General features: G+C 50.5%; 1 protein-coding gene across 7 annotated transcripts in view; it reads right to left on the bottom strand.

The window, feature by feature from the left end:
* Nucleotides 1-6,646: 6,646 nt before the first annotated feature.
* Nucleotides 6,647-13,215, bottom strand: part of fhip1b (FHF complex subunit HOOK interacting protein 1B) — a 335,260-nt gene continuing 328,691 nt past the window's right edge. For 6 of the 7 annotated variants that reach the window (XM_085999838.1, XM_085999839.1, XM_085999840.1 and 3 more), the window contains one exon: nucleotides 6,647-7,510. In XM_085999838.1, coding sequence (XP_085855964.1) covers nucleotides 7,215-7,510 — 296 coding nt within the window. In that variant the 3' untranslated portion in view covers nucleotides 6,647-7,214. The remainder of the gene's footprint in view (nucleotides 7,511-13,215) is intronic. The other variant, XM_085999841.1, reaches the window with a different exon arrangement.

Below are 13,215 nucleotides of genomic sequence, written 5' to 3'. Positions count from 1 at the left end.
GCACTTTGCAGGTCCATTTTGATTTGCCCTTCCTTGTATCGATTTAGAAGACTGTGGGGGCTGCACTCTGAGCTCTTTCTCTGGGTCTCTCCATTGTGATTTCCAGCAGATTTGATGTACAGGTCTCTCCAGGCCAAGATTCAAGGCTGCAATGAGCAGGATGTGGATGGAGAGCAAAATCAACTCTCCCCTTTAAGATAAATGTAAGAAGTCACACACCAGGTTATAACAGTTTTATTTGAAATCACAAGCTTTCGCAGCGCTGCTCCTTCATCAGGTGAAGTGGAGAGATGCATAAAGACACAGCTTATATAGTCAGAGAATAATGCCAGATGATTACAGGTAATCTTTCTAACTGCCATTTATCACACATCGGCAGAGAGATAATCACAGCAATCAAAGGTGTGAATGGTGTCCAAATAGGTTAGTCAGGAAAACATTACATCAAAGAACAATGAGGTGGGTTCACAAGGGGTCAAATGTTGCAGATGCTGGGGTCTGTATGAAAAACAAAAAACAGACAAAAAAACATTTTTTTTGCTGGAAATCACAGCAGGTCCGGCCGCATCTGTGAAGAGAGAACAAGCCAACGACGACTCGAGTCTGGATGACCCTACGTCAGGTGGGGTTACATGTAGCGTGACATGAACCCAAGATCCCGGTTGAGGCCGTCCTCATGAGTGCGGAACTTAGCTATCAGTTTCTGCTCTACGATTTTGCGTTGTCGTGTGTCTCGAAGGCCGCCTTGGAGAATGCTTACCCGAAGATCGGAGGCTGAATGTCTTTGACTGCTGAAGTGTTCCCCGAATGGGAGGGAGCACCCCAATATGCCAACATCTTCATGCACAAGTTCGAGCAAGACTTCTTCGCTGCACAGGACCTCCAACCAACACTATACACCAGATACATCGACGACATTTTCTTCCTATGGACCCACGGTGAAGAATCACTGAAAAGACTACACGATAACATCAACAAGTTCCATCCCACCATCAAACTCACCATGGACTACTCTTCAGAATCGGTTTCATTCTTGGACACACAAATCTCCATCAAAGATGGACACCTCAGCACTTCACTCTACCGCAAGCCCACGGACAACCTCAGGATGCTCCACTTCTCCAGCTTCCATCCTAACCATGTTAAAGAAGCCATCCCCTATGGACAAGCCCTGCGAATACACAGGATCTGCTCAGACGAGGAGGAATGCGATGGACACCTACAGACGCTGAAAGACGCCCTCGTAAGAACGGGATATCACGCTCGACTCGTCGATCGACAGTTCCGACGGGCCACGGCAAAAAATCACATAGACCTCCTCAGAAGACAAACATGGGACACAACCAACAGAGTACCCTTCGTCATCCAGTACTTCCCCGGAGCGGAGAAACTACGCCATGTTCTTCGCAGCCTTCAACATGTCATCGATGATGATGAACACCTCGCTAAGGCCATCCCCATGCCTCCACTACTCGCCTTCAAACAGCCGCCTAACCTCAAACAGACCATCGTTCGCAGCAAATTACCCAGCTTTCAGGAGAACAGCGACCACGACACCACACAACCCTGCCACGGCAACCTCTGCAAGACATGCCAGATCATCAACACAGATACCATCATCACACATGAGGACACCACCCACCAAGTACATGGTACATACTCATGTGACTCGGCCAACGTTGTCTACCTCGTACATTGCAGGAAAGGATGCCCCGGAGCATGGTACATCGGCGAGACCATGCAGACACTGCGACAACGGATGAACGGACACCGCGCAACAATCGCCAGGCAGGAGTGTTCCCTCCCAGTCGGGGAACACTTCAGCAGTCAAGGACATTTAGCCTCCGATTTTCGGGTAAGCATTCTCCAAGGCGGCCTTCGAGACACACAACGCAAAATCATAGAGCAGAAACTGATAGCTAAGTTCCGCACTCATGAGGACGGCCTCAACCGGGATCTTGGGTTCATGTCACGCTACATGTAACCCCACCTGATGTAGGGTCATCCAGACTCGAGTCGTCGTTGGCTTGTTCTCTCTACACAGATGCGGCCGGACCTGCTGTGATTTCCAGCAAAAAAAATGTTTTTTTGTCTGTTTTTTGTTTTTCATACAGACCCCAGCATCTGCAACATTTGACCCCTTGTGACCCCACCTCATTGTTCTTTGATGTAATGTTTTCCTGACTAACCTATTTGGACACCATTCACACCTTTGATTGCTGTGATTATCTCTCTGACGAGGTGTGATAAATGGCAGTTAGAAATATTACATGTAATCCTCTGGCATTATTCTCTGACTATATAAGCTGTGTCTTTATGCATCTCTCCACTTCACCTGACGAAGGAGCAGCGCTCTGAAAGCTTGTGATTTCAAATAAAACTGTTGGACTATAACCTGGTGTTGTGTGACTTCTTACATTTGTCCACCCCAGTCCAACACTGGCATCTCCACACCATGGGCTAGAAATTCAGTGGCCTGCGCCACCAGTTTGCGCCCAAAGAGGGCTTTTGCGCCACTGTGCAAACCTACCGCGATATTTAGCGGGGCGCTAATGGCGGCGTTAGCCAGTAGCGCTGTGCCGCCACCGATGACGTCATCGGTGTGCGCAGCGCCCTGCTATCGCCCCGCTGGCCATATTTGGTTGCTGCCGCCTCCCCCGCGCCGGCCGCAAACAGCGACTGGTACACGGGGCCTGCCTGTGCCGGTAGTGGGGCGAGTTAAGGTGGAGGTGCGGCCGGCCGCTTTTTCAGCGGCCGCCTGCCCGCACCTCTGTCCCCGGCCTCCTACACCCCCCCCACCCCCGCGGCATTGCCGGCTGTTTCCAGAGAGCCCGGCACTTCTCCTTGGTGCCGGGTTCATTTGCCGGCACTCGCGAGCGGGGATCGTGCTGTTGCAGGCACCTCCCCCTTAAGAGTGAGAGGAAGGCCTGCAGTACTGCAGGCTGCCGTGCCGCAGCGGGTGGCGCTGCGGCACTTTGCACGCCGATATTCAGTTTCAGCGCCCCAAGCGGGGCGCCGAAACCCTTGTTTAGCGGCCGGCTTCCACTTGGGGCGCAGAAACTGAATTTCCCGCTGGCGCAAGTGGCTCCGCGCGCAGCGGTAATTCCGGCGCCCAGGCGAGCTGGGCGCCCCTAACTGAATTTCTAGGCCCATGGCTTTAAGATAAAAACAAGAAAATGCTGGAGAAACTCAGCAGGTCAAGCAGCATCTGTGAAGAGAGAAACAGAGGTAACGTTTCAGGTCGATGACCTTTCGTCAGAACTCCCCTTTAAGAACTGGCCGGCGCCAGAGTGTCTGTGTTCCATTGCTGACTGACATCACATGAGCTTCGCCAGCGCTCTGAGGTAGCGCCTCGCTCCTCGGCCTTTGCGACTTAAGAGGTGTGAAGCGCCTGATTTAGCGCTCCAATCAGCTCCGGGGCGATAAAAGCCAAGTTTGCGGTCGGAGGCGATAATTAGCGCCAGGCGCTAAACTTTGCGCACGGCCGATAATGGCACCCCAAATGGGGCGATACTGAATTTTTCCCCCAGGATCCCTAGTGAGATGGCGGAAAAAAAGAATTGCATTTCTATAGCACCCGTCATGACCTCAGGCTGTCCCAAAGCGCTTTACAACCAATGAAGTACTTTTTGAAGTATAGTCACTGTTGAAACGTGGCAGCCAATTTGCGCACAACAAGCTCCCACAAACAGCAAAATGATGATGATCAGATAATGTGTTTTTTCAGTGATGTTGGTTGAGGGATAAATATTGGTCCAGGACACCGGGAAGAATTCCCTTGCTCTTCTTCAAAATAGTGGCTGTGGGATCTTTTACGTCTACCTGAGAGGGCAGATAGGGTCTTGGTTTGATGTCTCGTCCAAAAGGCGGCACCTCCAACAGTGCAGCATCCTTGAGTACTTCCCCGACAGCGCAGAGCTCCCTCAGTACTGCCCCTCCGACAGTGCGGCGCTCCCTCAGTACTGCCCCTCCAACAGTGCGGCGCTCCCTCAGTACTGCCCCTCCGACAGTGCAACACTCCCTCAGTACTGCCCCTCCGACAGTGCGGCGCTCCCTCAGTACTGCCCCTCCGACAGTGCAGCACTCCCTCAGTACTGCCCCTCCGACAATGCCGCGCTCCCTCAGTACTGCCCCTCCGACAGTGCGGCACTCCCTTAGTACTGCCCCTCCAACAATGCGGCTCTCCCTCAGTACTGCCCCTCTGACAGTGCGGCGCTCCCTCAGTACTGCCCCTCCGACAGTGCGGCGCTCCCTCAGTACTGCAACTCCGACAGTTCAGCACTCCCTCAGTACTGCCTCTCCGACAGTGCGGCACTCCCTCAGTACTGCCTCTCCAACAATGCGGCACTCCCTCAGTACTGTCCCTCCAACAGTGCAGCTCTCCCTCAGTACTGCCCCTCCGACAGTGCGGCACTCCCTCAGTACTGCCACTCCGACAGTGCGGCACTCCCTCAGTACTGCCCCTCCGAAAGTGGGGCACTCCCTCAGTACTGCCAGTCCGACAGTGTGGCACTCTCTCAGTACTGCCCCTCCAACAGTGCGGCACTCCCTCAGTACGGCTCTCCGACAGTGCAGCGCTCCCTCAGTGCTGCCCCTCTGACAGTGTGGCACTCCCTCAGTACCGCCCCTCCAACAGTGCAGCACTCCCTCAGTACTGCCCCTCTGACAGTGCGGCACTCCCTCAGTATTGCCCCTCCGACAGTGTGGCGCTCCCTCAGTACTGCCCCTCTGACAGTGCGGCGCTCCCTCAGTACTGACTCTCCGACAGTGCAGTGCTCCCTCAGTCCTGCCCCTCCGACAGTGCGGTGCTCCCTCAGTCATGCCCCTCTGACAGTGCAGTACTCCCTCAGTACTGCCCCAGCGACAGTGCAGTGCTCCCTCAGTCCTGCCCCTCCGACAGTGCAGTACTCCCTCAGTACTGCCCCAGCGACAGTGCGGCACTCCCTCAGTACTGCCCCTCCGACAGTGCAGTGCTCCCTCAGTCCTGCCCCTCCGACAGTGCAGTACTCCCTCAGTACTGCCCCAGCGACAGTGCGGCACTCCCTCAGTACTGCCCCTCCGACAGTGCAGTGCTCCCTCAGTCCTGCCCCTCCGACAGTGTGGCACTCCCTCAGTCCTGCCCCTCCGACAGTGTGGCACTCCCTCAGTACTTTTGTGCTCAAGTCCCTGGAGTGGAACTTGAACCAACAAACTTCTGACTCGGAGGCGAGAGTGCTGCCCACTGAGCCACAACTGACACCGTCAGTTAGTGTGTGAGTGGTCAATGGGGAGACAATGGCAGTCATTAGTATTGATTCATTCAAAAGCAAATAGAAGGATTTCTTTCTGAAAATGCCATTTTGGGACATAGTATGTGAGTAATTTGAGACATGACGTGGGGTGTCGTGTGCTCGGGAGGAAGGGGTGACTTTGGACCGCTGGTTCCCAAAGCTCTCCCCCACTGGGGCTTTTCCTCGCCTCGTGTCTGGCTCTGTTGTAGTCTCATTGATGGAGATTGATCGCTGTGATTGGTCAACAACTCCAGTATCGTTGGATCGTGTGAGCACCATGATAGCAGAAGGTGAACGAGATGGACCCAGTTCTTTCTGTGTCCAGCGATTCCGATATTGTGAATACCATCCGAATGCATCCGATGCACCACAAGAATTGGAGCGAACCAGGAAACGAGAACGCCGGTGTTAACAATGTTGTCTCTAATTTTACCCACCCCCTGCACGGACCCTGTAAATTTGCAGTGGGCGCACATGCCTGGTACTTTTTCCAGCGGCAGCGCTGGTGAGCGGCCTGTGCGGGACCTCACCATCGGTGTGCAGCCGCGAACCTTTGGGGGAGCATTGCTGTCTAATGAATATCGCGCACTTGGGCAGCTCAGCCTAGAGCTGTGACACTACTGAATTCCAGGAGGTACAATTACTGCAGGAAATCAGTGCAATGTTGGTGGCCACGCCAACACTCAGTTAGGGAGGGAGAAGGGTCAGGGGTCCCGATCATTAACCCTACTGAAAAGTGGGCGTATGCAGACTGAGCATGTGGACAGGATCGGGATTGTCAATTGACCCCCAGCCTCAACAGCTTTTTGCGGGGAGAGAGTTCCAGATTTCCACCACCCTTTGTGTGAAGAAGTGCTTCCTGACATCACCCCTGAACGGCCTGGCTCTAATTTTAAGGTTCTGCCCTCTTGTTCTGGACTCCCCCCACCAGAGGAAATAGTTTCTCTCTCTCTACCCGATCAACTCCTTTAATCATCTTAAACACCTCGATCAGATCACCCCTTAATCTTCTAAACTTGAGGGAACACACGGTCAAGAAACCTGCTGAGGCCCAGAGCTGGAGGGTAAGGAGCAGGCGCTGGAGCGAGGTGGCAAGTGTCGGTGGAATTGAATCGGAGGACGAGCCAGCGTGCTCAAAAGATGAAGAGAGAAAACGAGCAAAAGCCAAGATAAGGAAATATCACCATGTGGACGAGACACTTCATTCAGGGGCCCGAAGTCTCCGATTGGCAAAATATCAATATAGACCTTTGTTTAAGCTACATAAAATAAAGGACACGACACAAAGTCATTAAATAGTTCAACTAACTTGAAGGATCGCGCCACTGAGGAGGGCTAGGAGGTGAGTTGCAGATAGAATGAAAACTGGGGAGAACTGTACCTCATTCAAATATATGTGCAGCAGTGTTAAAAAGAAAAACAAAATGAACTTTGAGAAGCTGTTTTTTAAAAAAAATATTGCAACATTTACAGAGCAGAAATCTCCGCTCTCCAACATCCATAAAATGGCTGCGTGACTGTGTGCGTCTCTTTGGACCTGCAGCCCGATCCAAGATATTCAGATCTCTCTCTCTCTCCCATTCCTCCCGACGTGCAGCTGAGTTCAGAGAGAGAGGATGCTTATATGTTTCTTTTGCACAATGCCCAGTGAGAGATGTATCTCTGGAGTTGGTCAGACTAGCATCGGAGGGAACCGCTATCCGCAGCACACTGTGGTGACCTGATGGGAATATCAAGGAATCGATTCTGCTTCCAATTTCCGATGCAAAACTCTTTGGAATTAAGTTCGGAACATCTGCGACTGCACGTTTCGGAGTGTCGGGTGCCTTATTTACAGATCCCGGACCGCGCAGCGACCTTTGAAGGGAGGGGACGCGATACTCCGGGTCAGTGCGAGTGCTGCGTGCTGACTGGCCTCCTCCTGCTCTCTGCGTTCTCCCGTGGTCACTCCTCCTTGTCTTCGAGTAGGAAGGGCGATGTGACGGTGTGCTCCTGAGCGATGGCCGCCAGCTCCTTCAGGAACTCCGAGAAGATGAGGGAGCAGTAAACGGCGTTCTTCACCCGCAGCGCCTCGTTCTGCTTCTCCGCCGAACTCTTGAAGATGGAACTCCCCGTCAGTGCATGCAGGACCTGACCCTCTCGCATGTGCTGGAGAGCGAGCTGAGCGGCCTGACGTGCCCTCGTGGGACTGTTGGTGTGGCGCAGAATCAGCTCACCGAGGGAGGGTTTCCGACTCTTCACTGGGAAATTCAACACACAATAGGTTCAGTCAAAGGCCCAATCTTTATATCTAGTTACTAAAGACGCCCCACACTCACCATCCAAACACACTCACCATCTAATCACACTCACCATCTAAACACACTCACCATCTAAACACACTCACAATCTAAACACACTCACAATCTAATCACACTCACCATCTAATCACACTCACCATCTAATCACACTCACCATCTAAACACACTCACCATCTAAACACTCACCATCTAATCACACTCACCATCTAATCACACTCACATCTAATCACACTCACCATCTAAACACACTCACCATCTAAACACACTCACCATCTAATCACACTCACCATCTAATCACACTCACATCTAATCACACTCACCATCTAAACACACTCACCATCTAAACACACTCACCGTCTAATCACACTCACCATCTAATCACACTCACATCTAAACACACTCACCATCTAAACACACTCACCATCTAAACACACTCACCATCTAATCACACTCGCCATCTAAACACACTTGGCAGGGGGATGGGATACAGAGTGGAGCTATAGTAGGGGGTGATTTACAGCCAAATACGGAGGAAAAAACAAGTCAGCTGAGAAGGCAGAGCAAATATGTGAAGGCAAAAGGGAATATGGCAAGGCTGGAAGGCATTTATTTTAATGCAAGGAGTCTTGCAAATAAGGTGGATGAACTGAAGTTGTTGTTGAACACATGGGAGTACGATATTGTTGCTATCACGGAGACATGGTTGAGGGAGGGTCAGGACTGGCAGCTCAATATTCCGGGGTATAGAATCTTCAGGTGAGACAGAGGGGGGTGTAAAAGGGGAGGGGGTGTTGCAATATTAATTAAGGAGTCAATTACTGCTGTAAGGAGGGATGATATATTAGCGGGTTCCTCTAATGAGGCCATATGGGTAGAACTTAAAAACAAAAAGGGGGCAAGCACTTTGCTGGGAGTGTACTATAGGCCCCCAAACAGTCAGGGGGAGATAGAGGAACAGATATGTAGGCAAATCTCAGAGAAGTGCGAAAATAATAGGGTAATAATAGTGGGGGATTTCAACTGCCCCAATATTAATTGGGATAGTCAGAGTGTGAAAGGCTTAGAGGGTGCAAAATTCTTAAAGTGCATCCAGGAGAGCTTTTTGAGCCAACATGTAGAAAGTCCTACAAGAGAGGGGGCGGTACTGGACCTAATTCTAGGGAATGTAGCCGGGCAAGTGGTGGAAGTGTCAGTAGGAGAGCATTTTGGCGACAGTGACCATAATTCGGTGAGATTTAAGGTGGTCATGGAAAAAGACAAAGACGGTCCAGAAATAAGGGTTCTAAATTGGGGGAAGGCCGATTTTAATATGATAAGGCAGGATCTGGCCAAAGTGGACTGGGAGCAGCTACTTATAGGAAAATCCACATCAAAGCAGTGGGAGACTTTCAGAAGGGAAATAGAGAGAGTACAACGCCAACATGTTCCCGTTAAGGTCAAGGGTGGGACCAACAAGCAAAGGGAACCTTGGATGACAAGGGATATACAAAAATGCATTAGGAAAAAAAGGGGGGCTTTTGGCAGTTACAAAAGACTAAAGACGGAGGAAGCCCTAGAGGAGTATAAAAAGTGCAGGGGCATACTTAAAAAAGAAATTAGGAGAGCGAGGAGGGGCCATGAAATAACACTGGCGAGCAAAATAAAGGAAAATCCTAAGATGTTTTATAAGTATATTAAGGGCAAGAGGATAACCAGGGAAAGGGTAGGGCCCATTAGGGACCAAAGTGGCAATCTGTGTGTAGAGCCAGATGATGTAGGCGGGGTTTTAAATGAATTTTTTGCATCTGTGTTCACTATGGAGAAAGACGATGTAGACATAGAAATCGGGCAAGGGGACTGTGATATACTTGAACATATTAGCGTCGAGAGGGAGGAGGTACTAGCGGTTTTAGCAGGCCAAAAAGCGGATAAATCCCCAGGCCCGGACGAGATGTATCCCAGGCTGCTGTGTGAGGCAAAGGAGGAGATTGCAGGGGCTCTGACACAAATTTTCAGAACCTCTCTGGCCACAGGGGATGTACCAGAGGACTGGAGAACAGCTAACGTAGTACCATTATTCAAGAAGGGTAGCAGGGATAAACCAGGGAATTACAGGCCAGTGAACCTAACATCTGTGGTAGGGAAATTATTGGAAAAAATTCTGAGGGACAAAATTCGTCTCCACTTGGAGAGGCAAGGATTAATCGGGGATAGTCAGCATGGCTTTGTCAAGGGTAAATCATGTCTGACCAATCTGATTGAATTTTTCGAGGGGGTGACTAGGTGTGTGGATGAGGGAAATGCTGTGGATGTGGTATACATGGACTTCAGTAAGGCTTTTGACAAAGTCCCGCATAGGATACTGGTCAAGAAGGTAAGAGCCCACGGGATCCAGGGTGCCTTGGCATGTTGGATCCTAAACTGGCTGAGTGGCAGGAGGCAGAGGGTGATGGTCGAAGGTTGCTTTTGTGACTGGAAGCCTGTGTCCAGTGGGGTACCTCAGGGATCGGTGCTGGGTCCCTTGCTGTTTGTGAGCTACATAAATGATTTGGATGAGAATGTAAAAGGTATGATCAGTAAGTTCGCAGATGACACGAAAATTGGTGGGGTGGTAAATTGCGAGGAGGAAAGCCTCAGGCTACAGGACGATATAAACGGGTTGGTCAGATGGCGGAAAAGTGGCAAATGGAATTTAACCCTGAAAAGTGCGAGGTGATGCATTTTGGACGGACAAATAAGGCAAGGGAATACACAATGAGTGGTAGGACCCTAGGAAGTACAGAGGGTCAGAGGGACCTTGGTGTACATGTACATAGATCCCTGAAGGCAGCGGAACAGGTAGATAAGGTGGTTAAAAAGGCATATGGGATACTTGCCTTCATTAGCCGAGGCATAGAATATAAGAGCAGGGAGGTTATGATGGAGCTGTACAAAACGCTGCTAAGGCCACAGCTGGAGTACTGTGTGCAGTTCTGGTCGCCTCACTATAGGAAGGATGTGATTGCTTTGGAGAGGGTGCAGAGAAGATTCACCAGGATGTTACCTGGGATGGAGCGCCTCAGCTATGAAGAAAGACTAAACAGGCTGGGGTTGTTTTCCTTGGAGCAAAGAAGGCTGAGGGGGGACCTGATTGAGGTGTACAAAATGATGAGGGGCATAGATAGGGTAGATAAAGAGGAACTTTTCCCCTTAGTAGGGGGGTCAATAACAAGGGGGCATAGATTCAAGGTAAGGGGCAGGAGGTTTAGAGGGGATTTGAGGAGGAACTTTTTCACCCAGAGGGTGGTTGGAGTCTGGAACTCACTGCCTGAAAGGGTGGTAGAGGCAGGAACCCTCACAACATTCAAGAAGCATTTGGATGAGCACTTGAAATGCCATTGCATACAAGGCTTTGGACCAAATGCTGGAAAATGGGATTAGATTGGACAGGGCTTGATGAACGGCGCAGATACGATGGGCCGAAGGGCCTCTTTCGGTGCTGTATAACTCTATGACTCTATGACCTTCTAATCACACTCACCATCTAATCACACACATCTAATCACACTCACCATCTAAACACACTCACATCTAATCACACTCACCATCTAATCACACTCACAATCTAAACACACTCACCATCTAATCACACACACCTAATCACACTCACCATCTAAACACACTCACCATCTAAACACACTCACCATCTAAACTCACCATCTAAACACACTCACCATCTAAACACACTCACATCTAAACACACTCACCATCTAAAACACACATATCTAAACACACTCACCATCTAAACACACTCACCATCTAAACACACTCACCATCTAAACGCATTCACCATCTAATCACACTCACATCTAAACACACTCACCATCTAAACACACTCACCATCTAAACACACTCACCATCTAAACGCATTCACCATCTAATCACACTCACATCTAAACACACTCACCATCTAAACACACTCACCATCTAATCACACTCACCATCTAAACACACTCACCATCTAAACACACTCACCATCTAATCACACTCACAATCTAAACACACTCACCATCTAATCACACTCACATCTAAACACACGCGTACACAGCAACAATGAAACACTCGGGTTCGGGACTGGAATACACTGAACAGGAGGCTCGGGACAGGAATACACTGAACAGGAGGATCGGGACAGGAATACTCTGAACAGGAGGATACGGACTGGGATACACACTTCTAACAATAAGTGTGAGGAGCTCATGGAATTCTTTGTCTCTAAGATTGAGACCACCCGTGCAGCTGCCTCTGCCACTTTCCAGCCTTCCCCTAGCCCACCAGGTCAAACTTCCTCTGAGGTTCCCCCTGCCCTAGCCCTGAACTCGCATCTTTCTCTACTATCTCCCCTCATGCCCTCTCCAAGCTCATCTTGTCCATGAGATCCACCTCCTGCTCCCTCGACCCTAGTCCCACTAAACTGCTGACCACCTTTCCTGACTCCCATGTAGGCTGACATTGTTAACGGTTCTCAGGTATTGTCCCCCTCTCCTTCAAATCCGCCGTCATCACTCCTCTCAAAAAATCAAACCTTCGATTCCTTGCAAACTACCGCCCCCATCTCCAACCTCCCTTTCCGTTCCAAAGTCCTTGAATGTGTTGTCGCCTCCCAAATCCATGCTCATCTTTCCCGGAACTCCGTGTTTGAATCCCTCCAATCAGGTTTCCGCCCTTGCCACAGTCCTGAAACGGCTCTCATCAAAGTCACAAATTACATCCTTTGCGACCGTGACAAAGGTAAACTATCTCTCCTCGTCCTTCTTGACTTGTCTGCAGCCTTTGACACGGTTGACCACTCCATCCTCCTCCAACGCCTCTCCACCGTCGTCCAGCTGGGTGGGACTGCACTCGCCTGGTTCCATTCTTATCTATCTAATCGCAGCCAGAGAATCACCTGCAACGGTTTCTCTTCCCACTCCCGCATCGTTACCTCTGGTGCCCCCAAGGATCTATCCTTGGCCCCCTCCTATTTCTCATCTACATATTGCCCCTTGGCGACATGATCCGAAAACACAGCGTCAGTTTCCACATGTACACTGACTACATCCAGCTCCACCTCACCACCACTTCTCTCGACCCCTCCACTGTCTCTAAATCGTCAGACTGCTTGTCCGACATCCAGTTCTGGATGAGCAGAAATTTCCTCCAACTAAATATTGGGAAGATCGAAGCCATTGTTATTGTTCCCCGCCTCAAGCTCCGTTCCCGAGCCACCGACTCCATCCCTCTCCCCATCAACTGTAAGAGGCTGAACCACACTGTTCGCAACCCTGGTGTCGTATTTGACCCAGAGATGAGCTCCCGACCACATATCCTCTCCATCACCAAAACCGCCAACTTTCGCCTCCGTAACATCGCTCGACTCTGTCCCTGCCTCAGCCCATCCGCTCCTGAAACCCTCATCCATGCCTTTGTTACCTCTAGACTCAACTATTCTAACGCACTCCAGACCGGCCTCCCATCTTCCACCCTCCACAGATGCAAGCTTATCTAAAACTCTGCTGCCCATGTCCTAACTCGCATCAAGTTCCATTCATCCATCACCACTGTGCGCGCTGACCTACATTAGCTCCCGGTTAAGCAACGCCTATATTTAAAAATTCTCATCCTTGTATTCAAATCCCTCCATGGCC

The sequence above is a fragment of the Somniosus microcephalus genome, chromosome 10 (genome assembly GCF_052327205.1).
Source record: "Somniosus microcephalus isolate GS21.2 chromosome 10, FLI_Smic_1.0, whole genome shotgun sequence".
Taxonomy (NCBI): Eukaryota; Metazoa; Chordata; class Chondrichthyes; order Squaliformes; family Somniosidae; genus Somniosus; species Somniosus microcephalus.
Note: the sequence above shows the minus strand (reverse complement) of the source record. Positions and strands in the feature narration are given on the sequence as shown.